The sequence below is a fragment of the Mizuhopecten yessoensis genome, unplaced genomic scaffold (assembly GCF_002113885.1).
Source record: "Mizuhopecten yessoensis strain PY_sf001 unplaced genomic scaffold, ASM211388v2 scaffold11181, whole genome shotgun sequence".
NCBI lineage: Eukaryota > Metazoa > Mollusca > Bivalvia > Pectinida > Pectinidae > Mizuhopecten > Mizuhopecten yessoensis.
In genome coordinates this window covers 376575-403605 of record NW_018408920.1, presented here as the reverse complement: position 1 = coordinate 403605, position 27031 = coordinate 376575, and the positions used below count along the sequence as shown (strand labels likewise).

General features: G+C 36.3%; 3 protein-coding genes across 6 annotated transcripts in view; 1 reads left to right on the top strand and 2 right to left on the bottom strand.

Moving 5' to 3' along the window:
* Positions 1-56: 56 nt before the first annotated feature.
* LOC110440452 lies at positions 57-1868 on the bottom strand. The gene is made up of 2 exons (XM_021483551.1): positions 1194-1868; positions 57-424 (listed from the first exon to the last, which is right to left on the bottom strand). Exons 1-2 carry the CDS (start codon positions 1778-1780, stop codon positions 142-144), a joined length of 870 nt encoding a protein of 289 aa, XP_021339226.1. The 5' UTR covers positions 1781-1868; the 3' UTR covers positions 57-141.
* An 822-nt stretch (positions 1869-2690) lies between these two features.
* LOC110440416 lies at positions 2691-19754 on the top strand. Of its 2 annotated transcripts, none has more exons than XM_021483481.1 (13): positions 2691-2875; positions 4102-4390; positions 6577-6789; positions 7403-7532; positions 7886-8506; positions 9593-9973; positions 11119-11493; positions 12300-12424; positions 13334-13674; positions 13814-14771; positions 15002-15023; positions 16899-17250; positions 17549-19754. In XM_021483481.1, the coding sequence occupies exons 2-12, from the start codon at positions 4109-4111 to the stop codon at positions 17216-17218; spliced, it is 3768 nt and encodes a 1255-aa protein (XP_021339156.1). In that variant the 5' UTR covers positions 2691-2875; positions 4102-4108; the 3' UTR covers positions 17219-17250; positions 17549-19754. The 2 variants fall into 2 exon arrangements, with proteins under 2 accessions (XP_021339156.1, XP_021339155.1); XM_021483480.1 differs by having other exon boundaries at positions 4096-4390.
* LOC110440417 overlaps positions 19749-27031 on the bottom strand; it is a 14265-nt gene continuing 6982 nt past the window's right edge. The window contains exons 3-7 of one of the 3 annotated variants that reach the window (XM_021483482.1): positions 24683-24760; positions 23924-23974; positions 21737-21820; positions 21150-21501; positions 19749-20163 (exon numbers count right to left, since the gene is read on the bottom strand). In XM_021483482.1, coding sequence (XP_021339157.1) covers positions 21154-21501; positions 21737-21820; positions 23924-23974; positions 24683-24760 — 561 coding nt within the window. In that variant the 3' untranslated portion in view covers positions 19749-20163; positions 21150-21153. The remainder of the gene's footprint in view (positions 20164-21149; positions 21502-21736; positions 21821-23923; positions 23975-24682; positions 24761-27031) is intronic. The other 2 variants (XM_021483483.1, XM_021483484.1) reach the window with 2 other exon arrangements.

The following is a 27031-nucleotide window of genomic DNA, read 5'->3' as shown; positions in this document are numbered from 1 at the left end:
GGATTGTCATATAATGTCATATGAATGGCTATTACTGAATATATATACCCCACAGGTATATATCATGTTTGAGAAAAAAAATAGTATAATACATATACTATTTTTTTTTGCTCAGTCACACCATATGTACCTGTGAATATCTCAATACATTGTACAGTCAATAGCACATCTATATATGTAAATTAATATTTCAAATGTATATTCAATTGCATTAGAATCTTGTAAATAAATTACACTAGCTGCTTTGCCATGTCTGGATTTTCTGATTGTCATGTTCTTCCATTGACATGGTTCCACACGTTTCTGGCCTGATGGGACATAATTCCATACACATGGGACAGATGTACACGAAGCGATTCCCATTTTGTTAGCCGCCTCGACTCGAAACAGCAGACCCGCTACATGATTACATGTTGATCCAAGTCTGTAACACATTATTGACAAGACTTATGTACAGGACAATGTTTATAAAAATTGGTTTATATTATTGATCACTAATTGAAATAGTTCTCATAGCTAACTAATATATTGAAGACAATTTACATAGTTTATTGTCCATAGAGTATGACTCTCTGTTTAGCATTTAGTTTACAATCAGTTAGATAAATAGAACGTTAACTAATGCTTTAACATTACACAATCACCTACAGGTATACAGGTCCAGTACACTCTGCCGATTGAGCTATATAGCTGTAAAGACCTATAATAGCTCTATTGACCTATGTGAAATAGGTCTTTTGAGCTATTTTCAATTGATTTTCTTTTTCAAGGAAAACGAAACAGTCGCTTTTAAAAGAAGATTGTATCATTAAGTTGATAACAAAAGACATTAAATATGGGTATTCTTTTTAAAAAATAATGATGTAAAAAAATCGGAAATTTTACATTTATGAAAAATGAAAATAAACATCTAAATGTATGCTTTTTGTAGTCAACATTACCATAAACCTTATTGTTTTATGTGACTTTGCTTTAATTTAATGAAATTTGAAATCTGAGAAAATATAGCTCAATACAGCTATAATTTATAGGTGTATATAGCTATATATGTCTTTATAGCTATATAGCTCAATCGGCAGAGTGTACTGGACCTGGTATATATCAACATGTACAGTTGTCTGGGTTTCATAGGTGGTGATCATATCTTTTTTTTATATAATTTATTAAGTATATAAAAAATTCTGTATACTAACCCTGCTGTACAGGTACAATAAGCCGATTTTACTGTTCCACTTTCCTTGCAACAGCAAACCCACACTGTATGTGAATCGTCTTTTACTTTCTGTGACGGTGTACATTTGGCCGACAAAATACAATTAGTCGATGTAGCCGATATGGAATGGTAGTAAACTTCCTGAAGGTGACCAGACTGAAAGTACTCGTAAGCCTTTCCGATTTTATAATCATTAAGAATGGTCTGTACAGCAGTCGACGATTGTCTGGTAACAAGGAAGTTAATGATGTCGGTGATATAGATAGGTGGCCACTTTGACAATCCCAGTTTCTCCTCGACCCACCCAGTGTGTAATAACAATGGGTCCGGTATATATTCATCGTCTTCATATAACAATTTAAAATAATCTTCCTGATTTTGTTTTAGAATACAGGCACCAGTTTGTACAAGTGGTAGCTTCATAGTAAATACTGCGAAACATAATGCCGAGAGCTCTTTCTTGCTTCCGTCTTTAGACAAACCGCGCTTGGTCAAAAAGTCACGTAAAGCGGGAAGTTTCCATGTTATAAAATCATCTAAAGTTAGATGCTGATCACCAGGATCCATTGTGTATAAAGTATATATAAAGTTCAATACAAAAAAGCAAGCGTAAATCGAATTCTAAATCATGTCTCTTACGTAGCCCGTCTCCATGTCGAACTGTCAAGTTTGTTTACTTTGGCGCGAGATTTTTTTCCCCTATGACCTCTGACCCGTGCCGCCATCTTGGATGGGTTGACACGTCTATACGTTTTCAATTTTTCGACCGTTAGTACATGTAGGTATTAAAACATAGAAACAATCACAGTCCAATATGAGAGCTAATAAACGATTAAATACTTGTTTTACATTAATTTACTGGAATATGATTACGATATATACATTATTTTTAGAATCTTAACTTTAAAATAGTCGGATATACAGTTAAATAATTTTTTCATCTAACTTTGTTGAATTGCAACACACAGAACAGCATTTATTTGTATAATTTTGTAACTGTAGCTCGCACGTACTTCCGGTGACAACTTGGCCCTGTTGGTAATAGCATAGTTATGTCACTTCGAGTCGTTAATACAATTTTTAAAAAGGTTCTTTTTATGAGATACATCGTAAAATTTACAAAATAATTTGTTTTCCTGCTCTACAAATGATAATTTTGAATCCCTAATGATGCACATATTATTTGATTTTGCATTTGTATAATTTATTAAATATCTTAAAGAACAGAATTATGCGTTAAAATATCACTTAAAATAAGCTCTTCAGTCTTTGCAAATTATTTAGAATGCGCGACAAAATGCGTACACAAACGTATGCAGTCCTTCAAATTATATATAAAAAAATATCACATGTAATCTTTAAGTTTCCTTCTTAAATAAAATCGTTACATGAAATACGACTGATTCATAACAAGGATTGTCAAAACTAGGTCACTTCAAATATCTAAATATAGAACCGATACAACTCCCGTCAAACTTTTGTACTGGGAATCCTCTCCGGAAATCCCGGAAATCCCGGTGTCGTAGGAGGCTAACTGTTAGGCTGACCATGACTAGTGGATATTAGCGACATAATTGGAACCATACGTAGCATTGCTATCAAGATAGACGCGACAAATAGCGAGAATGAATGTCACTGTGGGATAGTGTATACCGATATCAGGTAAATACACTATTTTGTTTCTTTTACGTGACAAAAATTTGAATGCGTGTTGACACATATATATGTATGCTAACCGAAGTGTTTAGTTTCCAAACAATAAGGGACACAACTCTTTGTTGATATATAAAACAAAACATAAACAATCTACGACATGTTGTTCATTTGAAGCATGAGTTAATCTCATTTAAATGTAGCAATGCAAATATCATTGACTAATATCATTTACTTCCGTGCAAATATCTATTTAACTATACATAATACAAATTATTCTAAAAACAAACAAAAAGCATATGTAATATAACAAACAAGTTGAATAATAATTAGGGATGGGCAAGTACTTTTCATATCGCAATGCATAAAGCTTATGATATAATACCACATTCTCTTTAAGGAAATATTGCTGTCTATCACAATATCATTTTATGAAAAATTTGAAAAGTGAATTTCAGTTCAACAGGTTTCAGTGATCAATTGAAGCTCATTTTACTAATTTTTTGAAGTTACCACAACAAACAAGAAATGTTTGGATAATATCGTTTATTCAATGTGAAAATAAGTTCTGTAAAAAGATTTTATAACTATGTTTATTTAGTCTGCATTTGATGACGGTGGACTTGATTGGAAAATGTTAATATCATAACTCATCCTATTTATCATCATTGTGTAATATTATGTTTTTTCATGATCCACTAGAAAATAGATCAAAGTGTGGTGAAGGTTATACTATATATTTGGATATGATGTCTTGCATGCTATGATCGACAGTTTCGTTTTATTAGCTCACCTAGGCCGGAGGGCCAAGTGGTAAATCTTCAAAAACCTTCTTCTCAACCACTAGAAGGATCTTTACCAAATTTGTTCTAGAGCATCTTTGGACAAAGGGGCCTCAAGTTGGTATAAAAGGTGGATGTGACCCCCTTGGGGCAGCGTGATGGGGCTCAATATGGAAACAGGGGATTTATTTTCTCCTTTTGCACAAAATGAAGGGGAAGGCCCGGAGGTCCAGACCAATCCCTGGATACTTAAACCTTCATGGGACAACATGGAAACTCTTGTTCTTGGTTTCCCAAACAGATTGACATGTAGTTCTTCTTGCAACTTGTACTTCTTGTACTGCTTTGGTAAACCTGTATGTTACTCAGCAGGTTTCAAATTGAAAATAAAATACCAGGTGAGCTATTAAGGCCCCTGGGCCTCTTGTTGAGCATTATTTTGTTAAGTTACAGAGTAAACATGGACAAGAAGCCCAAGTTGGTGGTCGCCATTAAGGTAGGGTACGCCTACTCTGGGTATGCCTACTCCTTCCACGATGATTTTAAGCAGAATCCCTTAAGAATTGGCACGTTTTCCTGGCACTCTTACGGCAGATACACTACATTGAAGACATCCAGTGCCATTCTTTGTAAACCAGACGGGACTTTTCACTCCTTTGGCTACTCTGCAGAAGAGCAATATAGGACTCTGGGTGAGGGAGCGGAGCAGTGGTACTACTTCAAGACATTCCCGATATATAACGTAAGTGTATAGAGTATTAAACACAATGTGATGATTCGTATATTGAATAATGCACAGAATGACAATGTTGACTGATCTGGATATTTTGTAAGTTCAATCAACTTGGTAAGTGATATTGCATGCCAACCACATAACTTAAATTTGGTTTCTTATTATGTCTCTCAAGCAAAGTTTGGATACGTTTCCGCAAATTTAATCGTTGTAAGCTTTGAATAATTGGAACGGCGGAAACGGAAAGGTGGAATTCAGTCCAAACGGATGCTAAAATAGTTGGGAACCGGGGTACCCGGAAAACACTACATGCGTAGTAATCCAATACCATAACACTTCCTGTCGGAAATAAAATCCTGGTCGATCCGATAAAATACGAGTGCGCTAACCACGGCACCACCCGACCATCCAATCAATGTCGTTCTGCTACAACATACTTATAATATGGTAGCGATACATACTAATTCATGACAACGTACTTTTCATAGGTCTACATTGAAACAACAACATTTTTTTTATAATAATTAGTGGAGTAACCATGTCTATGTCATTGTGCTTCATTTCCTAACATGTGCATCATATTTTAAACGAGTTTTGGCATGTAAAACAAATTTTGCGGTTTTTTGTCGAAAATGTTGTCTTTTGTAAAAAAAGAAATATTTTTATTTCAGACTGTAATGGACATTCTATGACAAAAACAAAATCTCTTAAATTTCATCTTTCGAATAACGTTCGTTTCTTCGATGTACACCCAGCCAAGCTATGTGTGGAACAGGAGGTCCCGTGTATGTGACACATTTATACAAACATTTATTGGTTTTTTTCTCACATGTACATGTATACCAACATGTACTACACTTATTATTGCGGTGGCGGTATCTACATTTGTAATAATCAAATCAATGAAATACATATTTGTGAACCAGTCATAGAAATATTAGCATGTTTTTACAACTTATTCAAAAGTTTAACATTTTTTTCTAAAAAGCTACAAACTTTTTTAAGCAGAGCAACATTGCATATGTGGAACATTCCTTTCATTTTTAAGGTAGTTCAATATGTATAGTAAGAAGGTATGAATTTTTGTCTTAGTGCTGCTACCACATCATTTCTACAGATGTATAAATAATGAAATTCATCCCCTACACTGTCACTACGTAGAGGACATATTCGACTTTCTAGTGGAGTACCTGTCCATCGCCCCGTTTCAATCCCTGCAGGTAGGGTAAGAATTGCACCTACTGCCCCCCATTGCAAGATCGTAAGAGGCGACTAAATTTGGGATCTTATCTTTTCTCTTCTTTCTAAACAACTTTCTTCTTCCTAATGTCTCCATTGACAATGCCTCACTTTTGGCCTTAAATTGAGCGTTCACCCCTGTGAGGAAGGCTTTGGGTTCTGTCCCCTGGCCGAAACATACCAAAGTCTGTAAAAATGGTAGTTTTTACTCCTGTCAGTATAATGTGACCGATTGGGGTGTCCTGCTAGGTGTCTTCGGCAGTATGTTTCAGTGAGGTAGCACTATAAAGTCGGCATCAGTTCCGCGCTATCACAAGGAGACAAACACGAACATATTGCAGCCCCCCCCCCCCCCCCCCCCCCTCCAAAAAAAAAGAAAACACGCATGTACTACACGCATGCATCTTGCACACAGGGGAGGCCGTCCTGAAATTACCATAGCTGTTGATAGGACGTTTAACAATACCAAACCAAACCAAATCGACCCGTTTCAATAGGGAGTTTCATTCAGATTAGATATTCTAAATTTACATAATGTTTCTCTGTAATTATTTCTTAATTTTTTTTTAAGTATTCTTCTTGGCCAAATGTTCCTTGCAAATTAGGTACGTGGTTCCTCTGGCCGAGGTTGTAACATCATTATACAATTTTGAATAAATTGGTCGTGTAACCTTGTTTTCATTGAATGTTTCAAAAACAATTTGCTTACAGTCTCTTGATATATCCATATATAATTCAGCCCCGAGTTACTTAGTATTTTCCTAATATATTGTAACCATTTAAAATGGCAAGTACCAGTTTCATGTAAGCTGTACATCATCTTGTACACATTACTCGATAGTTTATCCTGATGCGAAACAAATAATTTTACAATTGATTTCATTCTGCATAGGATATCTACCTGTTTCATCATAAACCGTGTAATTAGCATATGCGTTTTCATATTGATCTTACAGGAGCTCGATGACACTAGCAACATGGTTGACGTTACGGGAGAGAAGAGCTTGCTTACTTTGGATCTGTTTAGTATGGCGTTGCTATATTTACGTGAGAACCTTATGGAAAAACTGCGCGCCCGGCTGTACCCACTAGACGACACTACTATAAGTTGGACGATAGTGACCCAACAGTCACATAACAAGGCTTTCATCACGCAAGCGGCGGCACAGGTAAACATGACGAAATACGGCGTCATTTATAATAGTGACGTCGTGTTTTGGTTACTTTTGTCAACACATCTTATGAGTCAAATTATGTAGCAATAATATTGCCATTTTTATTGCCTTGTTTTGTCGTTTGTTTTTGCTTTTTGCTTTCTTCGTTCAGAAATGTAATATATTTTAAGCACGGCAACTTCTTGTAAAGAACTGTAACATACTAAAATACAAGGCACTTTTCTTTTTTTATTGCAAGTACAACTCTGATATTAGGTTATTTTTTTCGAATTGATAAATCAATTACACCATTAAATGACATGCAAAATTTACAATTTGATACTATCATCCAATGAGCGAAAATTTTAATGCGATTTGGGTTTCTTAATTAAAAAGTCTTTTTAACTGAGGAAGGCGGGCTGGCAATGTGCTTAAGTTCAATATTATGCTTATATTCTAAGTATAGTTCTTTGTTTGGTTGCGAATACAAAAACGTTGAATTTTGATTGTTGACACATGCGTTAGGAAATTTTGAAAGGTCCTAGCATTTAATATTTCAGAACAAATAGATATACATTATGATTGTATGGTAGTGAATGTATTCGAGAGAGTTTGTATGTTTATTTAGGCTGACATGAAAGAAAATGTCACAGTTCTTACAAAGATGGAAGCGGCCCTGACCTACTTGCAGTGTGCGTCAATGTACAGGGCTAGACCCTTCAAACCCGGAACCAAATTCCTTCTCTTGGATGCCTCATGTATGTATGACGTAATTTCCCTTGATAAATTTACTTTAATAGTATTGTGAAAAATGATTCCGGTAAATACATTTTATTTTTAAATATTTTCATATTGATGCTTGTACATTCTTAATACATTCTTTATCTGGAACCTTTAATGAAACTTTTAGCTCGTTACCCGACTCAAGAATTGTTCACATAGAAGAGCATCGGAGAAAAGCGTGCTATAGACGTATTGTGCTTTTACCCCAATTCTGATTTCCCACGTGATATTTAACTTTCGTTCGAATTTGTAAAGTTTTTGCTCTTATTTCTTTGTCCGTTTTGGTATAGTTAAGTTATCTGCACTTTTATAATCGTCTCTAATGTAGCTACGTCAGTTGAACTGTCTACCTGTGAAAACTCCAGTGGAAAGGTTGTTACAACAAACCCGATGACAATGACAGGAGGTGGAAACACGTTGAATAATGGTATCAAAAGTCTGATTGAGACCGTTCTAGGTGTGAACGACTTGTCCGAACATGACGACATCTCGCCACTGATGAGGGAGTTCGAGTACAAGAAGCGCAAAATCCATCCTGGTTCCAAAGAAACCCTCGTACTCCAACTTCCTAGTAGGTACAAGGACGCAAAGCCAGTCAACAAGCGGGTCGTGGGCAAAACAATTCCGGGGGTATTGGACGACGCAGATTTCGATGGCAAGGTCAAGCTAAAGGACGGCAAAGCCCACATAGAATTCGAGGTCATTCAGGGCATATTTATGGCATGTGCACGAGATGTCATAAGTTCACTGCGAGATCTCCAACAAAAATCAGTGTTGAAAGAAGTGAGTTCTATCATAATGATTGGAGGATATTCATCCTCACTGTTCTTACAGAATGCAGTCCGCCGGATCTTTCATGAGATAAGAGTTCATACTTTGTTTGAATCAAGTATAGCAGATCTGAAAGGGGCAGTTATATTTGGGCACTCAAATGGTGTACAAGAGATCAGTAAGTAAACTTTCATATAATGTATGGTCTTTTTAACACGCTTTTTTTTGCACATGTTAATCGATTTGAAATAAAGCCTATTGATAGTACATGCTAACTATTCCTCGTCTAAATTTTAATACATCTTACCTTTTTGACTAAGTGAAAACGTAAGTTGCTTGGATCTGTATCAATGCTGTGCTCAGTAGACAGAGAGAAACCCAAATTTCCTAAAATAGACATTTATTAACATTCATTTGAGAAGGTAGAAAATTGTCTATCTTTGTCCGTCTCATAAGTTTTTAGAATATTGCATTTGGCTTTGCTCCTTGTATTTCGATGTGACAATATTCACAAATCGTGCAGCGATATTTTTTGAGTGCATAAGATGAAATCCTTTCAACAAATTTATGCATATGCAAAAATATTTCATTACAGAAACAGTATTTATTTCAATCTCTCTCTGCTGTATTAATCTATAATACCAGTTTAAAGGTTATTCCCCAGCTTCACAGTTTCAACAACGCATGGACATTATTTTTTTCCTCAGTGAGGAGCTTCTCTACTGTAAAGTTCAATTCCTTCACCGAAATTGCAGCTACATCGGTATCTCACCGAAAAACAGTGGCTGTATGGTTTACAATCTCAAGAACATTTTAAAGAGCGATAGACGACATTAATGTTGAGTTAGATATGACAATATTGCATCTACATAAGTGTTTATTATACCTTTGGAGTCAACGTCTACTGAGCGAATCAATTATACCCGTAGTAAACGCGATACAAAAAGTATCCTGGTTGAACTGGGACTAAACTAGGACCTTGTTAGTACGTAGGTTTATACTAGTAGTTGATGTTCTCAAGTCCAAGAGTTGTGTAAAAAAAAAATCGGATCAGGAGCCAGTCGTTTCAAACTACTGTGGTTTAATATAATTGATGCAGTACCATTATTTTAAAAGACGGGCTGTTTAATCATAATAAAACATTGTTTTTACAAATTGTCATTGCGTATTGTTTTGAAAATTTATAATTTAGGAACGATGCATACCGTCTGTTCAAGATGCTGTACGTTATCATATACTAATGATGGGAATTCTTCCGTTTTAGACAAATCAGGCCTATATAGTCGGGAGAAAATCCAGCACTATATAAAGACGCTTCAGGACCGGACAGAAAAGGCGCGAAATATCCGGGTTATTATAGTAGGACAGGAAGGTGTTGGGAAAAGTACATTATGTTATCGCTTGTTAGATGAGGATGATGACGTCGTTTCTACGATTTCCAGTACTGACGGTGTTGACATATTTATACAACGGTTCCTCGTCGATATGGTGACAAAGAAACGAGTTAAGCTTGACGCGAACACGGAAACTCAAAATGTTAAAACGAGGATTCAACAGGTGCTACTGTTAAACAAAGCGACTGACAATGTAGATGAGCTCGAAACTGACCAAGCCGAGCAGCAAGAAAATTGGGAAACGGTACAAGGTAAGGGGATTGTCACAGTAACAAATGAAATCAGAACTTTATTGCCATTTTAAAATGTCTCATCAATTGATTTTGTAAAGGGCATTGTTCAAGAAGGGGATTATCTTTAAATCAAAAGCACTTGATGTTACAGACTTTTTAACACCATTCGTTTGTAAAGTGTGTATTGATTGGATACAGACCATTATCTTATCTGAAATAGATGCATGGCTTAATTGTGTTAAGCCCCGTTCGCCGCACTTAAGCCGAGCCCCCTTCCAACAAAAACAATACGAAAGGTCTGGCCTGTTCCCAGAAGCGGGCGTGGAGTTGCATTTACAAAATTGGATGACGAATTTACTCTATTTGTGAAACAAATGAATACGCAATATCCTTGTACGTACTTTGAGTTACTACAATTTAAATCCGATCTACATGTTATGAAATTCAAAAGCACACACGAAACATTTCTATTTCACGAACATCACAGTGCCTTAGGGACTATATGCATTTTACACAACATCAACAAATTCCTCATAAATAATCACAGATGCCGATACGGTCAGCTTGTCGTGGGTACTGACAAGAATTTTTAAGAATTTGGTCAATCTAAATCCATATTTGACACATAAAATTGGTATAACAGGACGTTGACAAACTATCAAAAACCCGCCTCCACGTCAAAAATGTCAAGCACGCGCCAGTATAGGCGGGGGCAAATGACCAACTTTGAAAGTTTTTTCTGACTGGTTAATCCACTGTAGTGTGACATGTCACCAACAAAGGTCGATCAACACTTCTAGCAAGATAAATACACTGTTTCTGAAATATGTGAACGCAGTGTTTGTTTAAGTGTGTTTTCCTTGTTTTTCGTGTACAACTGGCGATTAGATCTTAATTCTTATTCACACGTTTAAACCAAATTTCATGTTCTAATGGCCAGTATAGCAACTCATATCCTCTTAATAAAATAATCTGTATTACTTCAAATTAAATATGTGAATATTTTGATCAGATGGAATAACTGATTTACACTTTGATATTTTCATTACTAATATTTCAGCAAGCATCTCACAAGTCTTTCCTCAAAATGGGGTGTGCTCTTGGGTTGGTATACCGATGGACAGTTTTGTAACAAAAAGGAAAATGCATTTCATTCTTTACAGAACCCATACATTCTGTCGACACTGAAAAAAAGATGCCACAAGCAAAGGTGGTAACGGAGACACCTACGCTGCCACAGTCGGGGAAGCCGCCTTTGTCTGTTGATGGAGCGACAGACACACTGCTTGAGACCATAGGGTCTAATCGGGATGCACGGGAACACTGGGCAGATGACATGGGGACACTCATAGATGTTGCGGATGGTACGGACAAACCAAACGCTGACCAAGCATATCTGTCCTTGTGGGACTTCGGAGGGGAGGAGCCGTACTACAATACACACCACATCTTCCTGAGCAGCGACGCCATCTTCCTGGTGGTCTACAACCTGATGGAGTGTATCGAGGGAACGGAACAGGTCATGGACGCTGCCACAAGTACGCTAACATGTTTGCAAATATATGAAGTCAGAGGAAGTCAGAAATACATCCATAAAAGCTATTGACTGTGTGCAATAACATATTGTACTAAGATTAGTTCTTACAAAGTGCAGTACTTATCAGTCTTGAAAGGTCTATGTCCAATTAGAGTATAAACGTCCTCGTTCACACAATATTATCGTTCTTCTTGAGTTTGTCTTGCTATGATTTTTATTTTTTTATACTTAGTGTCGCACATGGGTTAGTATTTAGTTGACATTGATAATATTTTTCCCAAAGGGGGTCTTTTCAATTTAGATTTGTGTAGGCGTTTTCCATCGAAGAGGTAACAACCAACAATAATGTCTAGATTAAGACATTTACGTGGTATATTGACTAGACTAATATTCCCGTAATAAGTTTATATTTACCATCATAAATTTAATTCATATGTTGTAGTTTAGATGGGTACACATTTACATCAGATACATTTGATGTTATGTTTACGTCAATATTAGGACTTATTTGTTCTGCTTTATTGTCTTTTTTTCTACTTGTCATTGTTAACACTCGTTTTTATAACAAACTCCTGCTTTTTTCTACTTGTCATTGTTAACACTCGTTTTTATAACAAACTCCTGGTCTTTTTTCTACTTAACACTCGATCTCAACTAAAACATGGATTGTCTTTTCCTACCGAGTAATTGTAAACATTCGATCTTAAAACACGTAGGTCATCTTTCTCTACTTTATTGTCTTTCCTGCGTGTCATTTTTCATATACGATATCATGCACGTTAGTGATATTATTTTCTACTTTAATAGAAAGAATCAAATACTGGATTCGCTCTGCTGTGAATTACTCGGAGAAGAAATTAAGCGGAAAATGCTCCATAGCAACTCCCCCGGTTATACTAGTAGGCACACATTTGGATCAACTCTCAGGAACGGTACGTATTCAAATACATTATACCCAAATACATTATACCCAAATACATTATACCCAAATACATTAAATACATTATACCCAAATACATTATACATTATACCCAAATACATTATACCCAAATACATTATACCCAAATACATTATACCCAAATTGCTATCTTATCCAAAATTGTCCCCTATACAGAAAATAACATGGATGCAGTTAATAAATGACTGTTGAAATTGTTGATGTAAAAAGGGAAAAACGTATTCACAAATGTTATTTTTCAATAATGAAGCTATTCATTGCCAAGTGTTGAGATAGAAATCAGGCACAACTTACTGCAGCATATCAGTGCCTGCTCCCAGTAGTCCTTGAGCTGGTTTAGAATACTCTTTTCCATCATAACATTGTTTTGATTGATTATTTGTTTTTCAAAATGAGATTCATCAGTTTGGTATAGCAAAATAAAGGGTAACTTTGATTTGAACATAAACAGGAATTGAAAACTTATTGTAAGATCTTTCGAAAACGTTTGTTACCTCTGTCAAGCAAACGCCCTTTTCTTGACAAAAGAAACAGACGTTCGAAAGCTCGCAAAATAAGTTTGCAGTTCAAGTCTTTGTTCAAAACAAACTTAGCCTTTAAGGTTCTCACCCTTGTCTGCAATAGTGTATGTTTAATTTTTATAGTGGTGGAAAGAACAAGATGACTACGGATGAAAGATTGTAGAAGCAATGATTTCGCTTTTCAACCTAAAAAGACATGATCTACTAACAGATCAAACATCTTCTATCAACAGTTATAAACATGTTCTACTAACAAAAAAAGTATTTATATATTTAAATTCAAATATAAATGTATTTATTGTAGGGTAAGCAGAACTGGTATAAAACTTGTTATGTTAATCCAATATTGTTCTTTAAATCAGGACCAAGAAATCGAACAAAAGCTGGACAAATTTGAAGAGAAATTGTGCGGGATGGCAGACTTCCAGGCAATGAAAAATCATATCTATGGTTTTCTGGAAGTCAACAATAATGTTAGGAACCATTCGGGAATCGTACAGCTATGGAGTGCTATCACGCAGGTGGCACCATCGCAATCGCAGTGGGAGAAGGAATTACCTGCTCGGTGGCTTACTCTAGAGAGGGAAATGATGCGAAGGAAGGAAACTGGGGAAAAGGTCATGTCGTTTGAGGATGTCGTCTCTATTGGAAGAACGTGTGAAGTGGAAATCAACGACGAAACAGAAATACACATGTTCTTAAAGTAAGTTTGCTTTAGTCAACACGTAATGCTGCTCGTCAGTTACCGTACCTAATGAAGGGAAATGTATTACCGCTTTGTGTTGACATGTCCACGTTTGATTCTAGCTTATTATAAAGATTTTTATTACATTTTGTTATAGATACCTTCACTACACCGGCAGCATTTTGTACTTTGGTGAAGAAACGGAGAATCTTGGTACAATTTTGGCAAAAACCGTCATTCTTGATCCTCAGTGGGTAGCTCAGGCCTTTCGAAAGATAATTACTGTACCAAAATTTGTTGACCGAAAGGACAAAAGAGCGAACTTCTTATGGAAGATGTACCAACAGTCTGCCATTTTGGATATGGAGTATCTGAAGATCGTTTGGAAACAGGATAAGAAGATGTGGTTCTGGAAATACAAGGCAGTCATTCTAGCTTTTATGGAGCGACTAGGTTTGATCGCCAGACCCAAAAAAGAACAGGAGAAAAGTGTTGACTTTGTGCAAGTCGGAACAGGAAAAGACGAGACAGAAGAAGCCGAAATTGAAGAAATCTATCTCGTCCCTTCCTTACTGTCAGGGAAAATTTGCTTTCCACGAGAAATGACCGACAGGTATGCTGTAAAAACCAGAACCCTATGTCTCGTCTTCTCAGACAGATGCGTACCCTTCCCAGTGTTCGACAAACTTCTAGCTGCATGCATCGAGAAGTTCAATGTCCTGAAAGTAGAAGACGAAATCTGTTTAAGGAGAGGGTTCGGGATTTTCAGGATTGACGGTGTTTGGTCAGTAGCGATCTGCTGTGGCAGCAACATGATCAAGGCAACAATATTCAAGCAGTCCCCTATTCCAAAGATCGAGCCCGGCGCCGGACTGAGAGTGAGGTTGTTTGTGGAAGAGGCACTCAAGAACATCATGGAACTGTACGCTCACAGAGACCTGAAGTTCACATACCATCTGCATTGTAAGGCAAATGTGAACGAAGGGGACGTGACTGTTCCTAAAATGGAACTCGAACAGCGCAAGCTTCTGCCTTGCTGTTTTTCATGCGAGGGAGACAAGCACTTCATCTATAGACATGAATTACAACCATGGTTCTCTGAAGCCAGACCACCGGTATGTCACTTTCATTATATATTTGTAAATAAGTGTGTTCGTATTTTGGTTATTTGTGCATAATTTGTGTGAATCAACTTAACTAAAAACAATTACTAGAAAAATGAAGTAAGAAAGCATTTATTTGAAAATTTTAAGTTAACATTGTATTGCACCTTTTGACCATTTCATCCATTTACAACCACCTAATAGGTGTCGATTACTTAAACATAAACTTTTCTTTTCTTCAGGTGCAAGATGAATACGACGAAGGTAAGAGATTCAAAATTTGGTAATACGATTGCCTTTGGTACTGCAAAAATGTGTGTAAAGGCTCCGACAGAACCGTGCTGTATGCTCTTAACAAAACTTCAGAATTCAAGCAATTAGGGATTACCCGCGTATGATAAACTTGAAACCAATCATAATCGAACTTTTGATTTGTACAGATACAATTAAGAACAAATCAGTCAAAAACCATTAAATATCTTAATGTCGCGAATATTGCTCTAATTTTACAAGGTCAATCACAACGTCGCATCGCCAAGCAGTTTGGCGTTCATGAATCAACTATTCCCGGTTTAGTTAATAGCCTTACGCACACTCGACGATTAAAAGACCGTCACAGAAGTAGACATCCGTGTGTAACACCGCGACAGAGCGATGCGTGTGTCCCACCTCCGTTATTATTTTCAAACAACGATAGAAAAAAAGTTTTCGGTATTTAAGGACGACAAGTTTGTCCGACAACGTTTAGAAATCGATTGCACGATTTCAACCTAAAGCAACGGTGTCCTTACGTAGGGCCGCAGCTTAATCAAGGCGACGTCAACGCTGTCTGCAATTGTGCCGTACACATGCTCTAAATGTGTATCGCTTGGCTGATTGGGTCGCATTCTTTCTTACCGATGTTTTAAGCTTTTCCAGTATGATGGCCGTGAACGTGTCTACCGCTGTCGCGATGAAAGATAAGCAAATGCAGGCGGTATTGCATAGACACTGGGACAGGGGATTGGTGGCTCTATTGCGACGTTATTCCAGACACCGTCGAGTGTGTAACAAAAAATAATCAGAAAGGATTAAACTGAATTCTTATGAAATATCTTACGAAATTTTCCACCAACATAATTAGCGTTACAATTTTCCATCAGTAATTTTGAGACATCTAGGCATGCAAGTGAATGTTATTTATATGTTAAATATTTCTTCTCGTTGGCTAATCAGATTCTTAGATGATGTATTTAGGAGGCACGGCAGTCTAGTGATAGGACGCCGCGCTCGTGACCGAAGGGTTGCGGGTTCGAGTCACGGCATGGCACTGTGTTGTATCTTTGAGCAAGATACTTTACTTCGCTTGTTCCAGTCTAATCATCTTTAAATGAGTACGTGGTTGGGCAGTGCTATAATTGTAGAATGCTAGCTGTGAGAGCCGAAATGGCAGCACTGGCTGTATGGTCCCCACGGAGATGAGAAAGATATTGGCTGGTTGCAAAGGCCCTATAACCACGGATAATAATTGTGTTTATTAGCGTCATCCTGCTCGTTCGTCCGTCTCTCCGTCAATAGTAATTTTGTCTTAGGTTCCTGACAATTATTTTGTACACTAATCCCTTGTTATTTGTCGAAGGTCAATGTCATACGTTCAAGGTCAATGTCACAGCTATAGATTCTTTACATGTCCTAACACGTGTTCCATAATTCTTAACACCATTATTTGCACTGTTGTTTGGCACATACATTACATTTCAACTTCATCATTTTCGCACAAGATTTAGTAGATATGTACATCGAACTATCTGCGCACCGCGTACTTTGTTCCGCTTGCGATAATCTTGTTAGCTTTCTGTTGTATCTGTGCATGTAGTAGTTCGATGGACACACTTTATGATTTGATATTGCAATAGTTGTCTGGATCATTGCTTTGTGATTATGCATTGTTAAAGTACATGTATTAAGACTGGGTATTGTGTTGCTTAAAGTGACCTTACACATACCTGTTTGTCCATAAAAAAATCATATAATTTTGTTGGGACACCGTTTAATATTACAATGTACTACATGCTGCGGTACTATTAACGTCTAAACTTTAGTAATGATATTGTTTTGTGATTTACCACTCATTGGGTACATTCATCTTACTATTTACAGAATATGACCTTACTTCAGAGGTACTTGAACAATGTCCGACAGAAATGGAAATGCTTGGGGTGTCCAAACTGATAGGTGCTGAATACTTCGAATTTTTCATTCTGCTTGGATTGGAAAGTACGAAAATTTCCCAAGTAAATATCGAATATCAGGCAGAAACAATGCCTGCTAGATTCCTGCATATGTTCTCTACATGGAAGAAGGCAGAGGGCGATAAGGCAACGATCAGGAGAATCATGGATGCAATGAAAACATGTGGACTTGATACAAGCGAAGTTGTTCGAAGAGGAGTGTTCGAAACGACGACACAGGAGTTCTGATACAGTCAACGGCCCGAGTGATACTGTCGAAGGTGCATTTGCGTTCATTTGATTAAAACATATTTTACGTATGAAGAACAAACGGTATCAGAAACAAATTGAAAAACATAAAATTCATATTTTTCTTTAAAACAATAATGACTATACGTTCGATTTAAATTGGTCGTTTATAAATATTTATCACTAAGTTAACATATATTATCGCTATTGTCACTATTGTTTTATTGTTGTTGAAGCCTACAGAAAGATGCAATAACAATTCTAACAGTTCCAACTCAAAACGCTTTACACTGCCGATCATTTATTTTACTACTGTATGTTGCTTTCCAGGAATTGTGTATGGACAAAAACAAAATCAGAACCCAACGGATGAACCGGTATGCCCAAGTGGAAACTTCTGAACACTGAGAGATGGATACTTTCACAAAGGAAGTCACTCTAAACAAGAAATGCTCCTTTTGGTTGCTTCTTCTTCCACATATACAGTATAAAAATAAGAAATAGGCAAATTGTTCTATTAAATTGATAATATTTCATAACCAGATCACATTGAACCTCCTTTCGTTCCGATACCTTGATGTTTACTTCAAAATTACCCTGTAAACGTGTCTAAAATTATCTCCAAACCAATTTCAACAAAGTCCTCAGATTGAGATGAATTTACTCAATGACACAATTAACTCTCATCTTATCATCACTGTAAGTAGCATCGTGAGTTGAAAATAGTCATAATAAAAGACCAACAGAAGGTAAGCAGAGTTATATTAATGTCTGTCATGCTTTCACTCATTTTGAAAAACATTGTGTCAATCCGTCAGTCTTAATTCTGACAAAGCGATGTTAATCTCCCACTAAGTTTGGATTCCGTCTCACCTTAGATAACGTTTATTTATATCCGTATGTCGTAAGGTTTCACGTTATTCACAGGAAAGAACATGCGTGGGAACAATCCAAAATGCAGCAGTGCACTTAATTATTTGTGTTCTGAAGCGCTGGAAACCACTAAGCTTAATCTAAATTATAAGTACCTGAACGTTTTTCTCAAACAGACAAAAAACGAAAACATCTGCACAAATTTCAAAAATATTTATTTTAATTGAAATGGATTATAAAATGTATTGACTGAGGAAAACGTATTACGAATATAGACTTTTTTTCTGAAATCAACCTGTGATCAGATATCGTGTTCAAAATGTACCTGTTACTGCAAGTGGTCAGCTTGTTCAATATAGCCGATACATGGTAATACATGTCAGGAGTTTTGATGTTAAACTCCATGTTTGTCAATACATGTATATGCCATCGCTATAAAATGTAGAGAAAATAAGCAATGCACAATATCAGTCTTATTTAATTGTCATGCATATATTTGAAATATTACTAATATAAATAAATTTCTATGTTATGAATGAAACGATATGATTTATCCATTCCAAACCGAATATCATTAACTCATTAAAGTTTAATGCAAACAAATAAACAGCATTACTTAATAAATCATTCTGTGTTACGACAAAAGTATTCATAAAATGTTTTTACAACTAGAGAGACAGAAACTATAGTCAATAAGAAGGGCCTTCGTACGCGCCCCATCAATACCTAAATCGCATGGCATCATAAAAGCTACGGCCTACCCTGTCGCGAGCGAAAAAGCTATTGCATGCGAAATTATAATATAACAGCAAAATTCTACATCATGCCGCGTTATTAATTTTGCAAAGTGTAATTTGGTATTCCTAGCCTATGCCTTGATCAGAATGTATAACGCCTGGTTCGAAAATGATGGAAAAATATCTTTGCGGACCAATCATCCTGCTTTTATTATTTTCATAAACCTTTCCTACTTCGAGAAATGTGTCTTTGAATCATGAGTTATGTATTATGTGGTAATGAACGCATATATTGTTTCTTAAATAGTTTGTGAAACTATCGTTAATCTGCTCAAATGTGATGATCTCGTCAGCGTCCTGTTTTTATATCTTTTACATTTATCTTTAAGCGTCAACAAAAAGGTTTTATTATTATGTACATTGTATGTTGTTTCAGAAAAAAACCATAATAACGTTATTTTGTATTTTTTTAACACAAATAAACTGCACTGGTGTTGCATTACGCTAATGTTATATAGTTAATATTTATGTGAAAGATATGCAACTTTGACCACCAAGACAGACAACAGCGAAGTTTGACTGTTTACTATTTTGATAAATAAAAGATGACAAACAAAACGCAAACTTGTTCTCGTCCTTTGTCATATCATATCTGTATAAAACATTAGAAACAACAATACTAAAGTAAGCATTTGTACGATTTCAGCTACATACACAATAACGACGCTCTATAATCCAGAACTTAAATGTTTACATTTAATTGAACCATTGCTTAAAATAAATATGAATAAATAAATACGCCCAACAACCTAACACTTAATGGGCCAGATTAATTTCATTTCTCGTTCTACATTCTTGTTAGACATCCATCTGAGGTCAATCAGTTGATGCATAAAAAAGTAAAAGGTTTCTTTGCATCAGACGACATCATTCTCCTATCGGTTGTGAAATGGCAACTAGAGGAGAGGACAAGTGGAACCTATGTTCTTCTGCATCTACATTTTTAAATTGTTCATACGCACAACAGTTTATAATCAGCTGCCATTCTCTCATCGATACTGTGTTGGTTACTGTTTCTGTATCCAAAAGATGTGTCTGTCCCATAACGTGAATAATTCAAAGCAGTAGATTTGACTTGACAATATAACTAACAATATAAAGCGAGTTTTGTCGCCTGTCAAAACACTGTCGTACTTCGCTCCCGAGCCAGACGAAGGCCTAAATTTGTTGCAGGGGGCCGGGTGGACAAGTCCCCGCGTTTTGCCCAGTAGTTCGCTCTGTTATTCAGAAATGTACGTCCTCTCTCTGCGTATATTCTCTCGTCAGAACCACGTCCTGAAATAGTAAATGACATTCACACAATTGACCTGTTTCTTTATTTTGAAGTTGAAGTAATCATCAGTCTAGTCATAAAATATACATGCAATGAAAACAACCGTGTGAATGGGGAAATAAAACCAGATGCGAGTAATACAATTTAAATAACCTAGATATAGAGAACTATAACTAATGTAGGAGTGACGTGATGAAATATTAGTGTCACCTAGCAGTGTGAAATAAACCAGCTGCACTATACCAGCTATTTATAAGAACATGACAGATTCTCCGACTTTGAAAGATAATATCTTTACCATCTGAGGACCACATTATTGATCATTGGTCCTTCAATGGAAAAAGGGCTAACATAGTAACCATTATTTCATTAACAAAACAACTACTTGTAAGGACGGAATATGTTTTGGTTTCTCTTCGATGTTTCTGACTGCTTGGTTTATGATTATTTAATAATATTTGAAACTATTTTCTCATCGTTAATCAGATATATTGACTGTGGTAAACAAAGCAAACAGTTATACCTACCATTTTGGTATATAATACCTTAGAATTAACACTTGAGAGTAACCTCCACATATGTTTGAAATACATAATGATATACTTTGCACACATAACCAACGAGTACTACGTAGATACATGTACGATGAATATTATTTCGTTTCCGTAAAATGAAAAGCCAAATCTTGGCGAGATCATATATTTTAGAAAGTGCTACCTTTCAAAATTCCTGCAGTTGCGAGCTAACTGCGCGTAAATATTCCAAAAAAGTAGGTGCGAGCTGTCGAAAAAAATGTGCATACTTACCCACCATACCTCTTCATCGTAACGTTAAAAAAATCATTTGATACGTTTGGAAATGAATATTTTGTTAAGCCTAGATAATACTAACTAGCTATCAGAAGGTTATACGAATATGAAGATGTCTGAACGATCTAGTTTCAATTTGCTTCATTACTCGTTTAGTTCTTTTTTTATAAACCACTCACCAGTTTATTCCACGAACTTATCCAAGTATTTTTTATCCGTGTAAAATTCCTCCAAAAGTTCTGGCATACGTTTTTCTGTCAGATAATCTGAAACTGAAGAAGTGGCGCTGGTAACAGCCCGGCACGAGGTGGCGCTGGTAACAGTCTCCCCGGTTCTCCCTGTGATTTCACTGTACCCAGATCTCGACATAACGTCACTCTGGCCCCTTGGTGATTTGCCGGGTCGCCACAAAGACTTCGGAATTGCGTGACGTTGATCATGGGAAGTGTAGAACCGCTTTGATAGGACATCGTCCGGCCAAGTTTTTATTATCTCCGGGCAAGGCCGCAACACAGTAAACAACTGACCAAGCTGAAATAAATAAAACAGAATCATAGCACATTAGTTAATTTGTCAGAACCTGCTCTTCATTAAAAAGTTTTGTTTTACCGAAGTAAGACACCAAATATAATTCATATATGGTACAAATGTACTTCTTTTCTGGCTGCAAATCAGATAAAATGTATAATGTAAGCTAAAATGCAATTAATTACCACTGACAATCTAATCTTGTCGTATAAAAAGCAGAAGTTGCACGTAAATTTACCTCCCCGGTTCCTTTTTCCGAACTTACACCTGGAATGTCGTCGAAACTTATGTCTGTTACTTGTCCCCTGTGCACTCTTTGACCCTGGAAGCAAACCAAAATGCCAATGACTATAGTTTGTGCTTAAAGAGTATTACAAACAGATGTGGCTTCTTAAAAATAATTTCAATGTCTTACTTTGGCAATAAAACCAATTTATGATACAATATTTTGAAATATCGTTAAGATCATTCTTTTAAATTCAATAAACTTGATATGAACATTGTAATAGTTTATTTATATGCATGGTTAGGCGCCCATAAGAAAAGTTTAAGATGCGTTGATTTCCAAATGTTCGCACGCCCGTAGAAGTAGTGTATAAGCCGCTTACATAACATTTTGGCCCAGTGTTAATCAGGGTTAAACTTGGATAGGGAATAAATCCGTACATTTTTTCATAAATGTGTAAAACTTTTAATAAAACCTGTATCCGTTTGTGATTTTTATATTATTGAATATGCAAATGCATATGCAGAAATAAGAAAAGAAAAGGTTGTCAGATCTTTGATAACGGAAAATAAAAAAAAAATCTCTAAATATTTGTCTTAGAAAATGAATTTAATATATTTGGATTTAAAACGACTATTGCCAGTGTTCTTCGTTGTCCGCTTATTCCTCTATTTATATTTAGCAGCTTTGCAATTGACTTACTTTATCAATGGTTACTAACCGGTAGTATCTCTTGATAATTATATATATACTGACTTGCGAAAACAATGAAACTTTTAATTTTACGTTGAGGAAGTTCGAAAATACTAAGCATATGTAATCTCATATATTTTTGTTGATCAAATCAAAATAATTCTTCATTCGATTGTATTAAATACACATATCTGAGTGTGTTTGCGAAACTCGAAAGATATGTTAAGACCCAAGACTCCTTTCTGCTCTATCCCTGAAATTGGATATTTCCTCATAAGGAAAGTACAATGTATTTTAAAATATCTTTAATATTCATTTGAAAAACAATTTTCGGTATTTTAATAACGAATACGGTTAGTGGATAAACCATAACCAGGCGAGACCGAAGAATGTATAGGGAACAAAATGAAGCCGTAGCTGTCCACATACAATACATGCAAGGCATTAATGCATCATTTAAGATGGAGAAAATCTGAAACCAAGTGGCCAAAACAACCTCATCGGCATCCGTACTTCATCCATCCCGTACCCATTCCAAGCACACATATAGCAATTTGATGTCAACACACCGCACACCCAATAGCAAAAACGACCCTTAATCCCAACATTCGCAACATCACACTATATTGTCAACATATTTATCAACTGTAAGCAAAAAAGGGAAATGTTTTCCTTGTGTTTCTCCAACAAAAGAGACAAAAAAAACGAAATCTACAAATATATCACCTTGTCATTGTCCTGAATACACCTCCAAAATATGCTTCATTGTTGTATTTTTTCTTTGGAATAGTTATGTGGTCAATTAAACAGATGTTTTCCCCTTGGAGTAGCCGAACATTAATTTGCGTTGTTTTAACAAAATATCAGTATTTATTCGGGTGGATGTCCCATTGATATATGTCCAAATTAAAGAGCACGTCAGCTGATTGAACATCCTTCAATCCTGTGACTGAATAAGGAATTTACTTCTGTACAAAACATTGCATCTATAGGTTTATAGAAGTATATCTTAGTCACGATTTCTACTAAAACGTCTCTGAATGCAATTAAATTTCGGCATGCTGTTACTATTTAGCAGCAGAGAGTGTGAGAGAACGACATCATTTGACGAGGGTGTCGTCTTTTATGCTACATGTTCACTAACGGTTTACAATGAGTTCTGGCTGTTGCTCCAAAGATATAATTGTTGTAGAGAAAGATGAGCGTCTATATAGCCAGTATGGAAATTGTGAAAAGCGTGTTCATTAGATCTGTTGGTATCCTTGACACGAGGAAAGTATGGATAGAGGAATATCTTTATTTACCGCCTAGGTGTTGTTCAGTGTTTCAACGGAATATGTAAGCAGCAAATAACATGTACAAAATGACCAACACCTTTATATAACAATAATAACAGGCAGGTCTGTCCCCACACCCTTAACCCACTCGCAGTCAGTACGGGGTGTGTGTTTATGGGTACATCATGTCAAAGCATGAAGCTTGCTGTAAGATTGACTAGCTACGAACTTTGGTGTTGGGGTCAAAGGTTACCGTTCTTTTTCTTTTTGTTGGTTTTTCCTGAAATTAATATTCCTCAAAGAATAAGAACAAGTATGTAAACAAAAAATTGTTTGTCAAGCGACAAAACTAAAAAGAACTTTGGTCGGGTGATATTACTAATAGGATGTTAGCAGTGGACTATGTACTTAGAGAACAAGTTAATGTATATGCACTTGTCGTGTTAAGAGTTTTAATATTGACATCATGATACTAATAACTTAACGGTCCTCATATGTATCTATAACATTAACATCAATTTACTTATCATCAACCTGACGAGGCGTTCATTGTTGTAACACTACAACCAGGCTTAGGAATTATCAAGACAATGTTGTTATTGTATTTACGTGGTTGTCATCGGCAAGATGTTTTTTTACCCGAATTAAATCAGCATATCTTACATTTTTGCCTTCTGGTATTGGGTTTATATGTTCTTTTTTAAAGCTTGATCAAGGAATCACACTGAGGCAAGTTTCTTCGATGCAAGGAACCCAGAAATCTTAGCAACAATATAGAATACAGTTCGTATGATAACCATTCTGTCTGATATATAACAAGTAGCATATGCGCAAATCTAGACATAATATCTATGGCACTAGTCATCCGATTACACATCGACCTTTTTCGTGAAGTCGACTTGACGGAAAAGGCCGAAGTGTGTTCCTAATGTGACACTATGCTATACTAATAAGTGTCTGTAAACAAGGGTTGGTTTTTGGCTGGTACCTTTCTCATGTGTTCCGCCGTGGTAAACAGTCGTTTTCTCAACAGTTCTCTACTGGCCGATGACAGGTCCGTGCGACCCTGAAAACAGACATAATACCGTGAGTATATATTGTTTACAAAATATATTTCTACATTCACGAGTGTGTTTTATCAATTAAGTTTAATCGAATGGTGTGAGTAAGGTGAAGTAATTTATGTTTGTTTAACTGTTCTTTGGAAATAACAACGTTTAAACATAATTTACGTTATTTTTAGGGATATCAATAAAAATATCAATATTAGAAATAACAAATCTATTTAACTGCAAAATCAATGGTTTATCTCTGACAAAAATAAAAGATTAAATATGTTCGCTTATCAAAATAAAAATAAAATTATGGATATATTTGTTTGATAATTCTAAAATATTTAAGAAGGCCAATGGTACCATCAGTGATTTTTTTTACTAAAATCTCAATACAAATTCCGTGCATCAAATTACAACCAGTAAAACTACCCGAGTCTGCTGGACGTAAGCACGGCGTGGCAAATACACCAAGATGGATATCGTCGGTATAGTCATTAGTTAAATTTAAAATGATGGTTTAGTAACGACATAATTTGTATTGTTAATAGGTTCATGTAGCACAAACAGTAATATGCTTATGTGTAATGCGTTTCGATGACTGATAAGAACCCTGCATTCGGTCACCTTCATCACAGAACAACCAGACAATACATAAGTGTCAAAAAACATAACTCCAACTCAATAAAAGATGCAGTCCATCGCATTTGTTTGTTTGGGGTTTGCCGTCCTGGTAACGCCAGGGTGATATATGGACGGGTGCTAAGGGGGACACCAGAGAATGGAAAATGGAAAGAGAAAGTTAGTAGAAATGAAAGAAGATATGAAAGACAGGAAACGAAAATGATCCCAAGTGCAAGGGGGAAGTAGACACAGAGGAAAACATTCGACTCTGCAGAGGGGGAGGGGTGGCACATGAGTCAACTCTTCATGAGGCAGAAAAGCGCCAGTACGGTCGACATATGTACGAGAGGCTATGGCCCCTTCATCCCGATTCAGAAACAGCCCAATGCAACGCATCAAGATGGCTTCCTTTTTCTGACACTTGGATAAGCTGCTCTCCTCGTCCACCACTTTGGAATAACCCTAGTCGATGTCATAACTTCGCTGTGTGAATGGTCTGTGATTGCCAATTTATTCATCCGGTACTCTGACTGTTCCCTGGCTAGGTTCATTTCGTTTAATGTTAGGTTTCAGAGTGTTTCCTGTGTTTACCAACCGTCTTCCTGCATCTCCGATATTCGATGAGGTGCAGATTTTACCTCTTATTTTGATAACGCTTTAAAATACATTTATCTTACCTGTTTACTTATCCTTAAGACGTACTTAGGTGTTTCGAAGCGTCTTGTGAGGTTTCATTCTGTTGCTTTACTTATGGCCACGTTATATCCGCTTGACTGTTTCGAATCATTCCTTTATTTGCTGGTCCTTGATGAACCTTTTCCTGTTCTTTTCCTTACTTAATGCCTGATCATATAATTACGTGTCCTACCTGATATCCACGTGTTACCATAACTCCCATTGACGTGTTTCTTGTTCTTACCACATCTGTTACGCAGCGTATGTCCTAAACGCCCATTATTTGGTACAATAGGAGGAGAGAATAAAGTATTATTTACTGTGCATCTTTTTCCTATGGATCAGGGTCCAGTCGTCGCTCTTTAATGGTTTCAATAGAGGTAACATGTCGTTGATAACTTCTCACCTGACAAATTTATGATGTTGGTGGGATCTATGGTGTTGGTGGGCAGTAAATATTTCTGTAGCATGTTACAGTATGTCATCAACACATCACGTCTGTAGCATGTTACAGTTTGTCATCTACACATCACTTCTGTAGCATGTTACAGTATGTCATCAACACATCGCTTCCGTGGCATGTTACAGTATGTCATCAACACATCACTTCTATGGCATGTTACAGGCATGTTACAGTTTGTCATCTACACATCACTTCTGTGGCATGTTACAGGATGTCATCAACACATCACGTCTGTAGCATGTTACAGTTTGTCATATACACATCACTTCTGTGGCATGGTACAGTATGTCATCAAAACATCACGTCTGTAGCATGTTACAGTATGTCATCAACACATCACTTCTGTGGCATGTTACAGTATGTCATCAAAACATCACGTCTGTAGCATGTTACAGTTTGTCATCTACACATCACTTCTGTGGCATGTTACAGTATGTCATCTACACATCGCTTCTGTAGCATGTTACAGTATGTCATCAACACATCACGTCTGTGGCATGTTACAGTATGTCATCAACACATC

Coding starts and splice junctions, on each gene's coding strand:
- LOC110440452 (XM_021483551.1), bottom strand. CDS start 1,780: ATGGATCCTGGTGATCAGCATCTAACTTTAGATGATTTTATAACATGG. Junction 425..1,193: donor TATTGTACCTGTACAGCAGG/GTTAGTATACAG, acceptor AATGTGTTACAG/ACTTGGATCAACATGTAATC.
- LOC110440416 (XM_021483481.1), top strand. CDS start 4,109: ATGGACAAGAAGCCCAAGTTGGTGGTCGCCATTAAGGTAGGGTACGCC. Junction 8,507..9,592: donor AAATGGTGTACAAGAGATCA/GTAAGTAAACTT, acceptor CTTCCGTTTTAG/ACAAATCAGGCCTATATAGT. Junction 12,425..13,333: donor TGGATCAACTCTCAGGAACG/GTACGTATTCAA, acceptor TCTTTAAATCAG/GACCAAGAAATCGAACAAAA.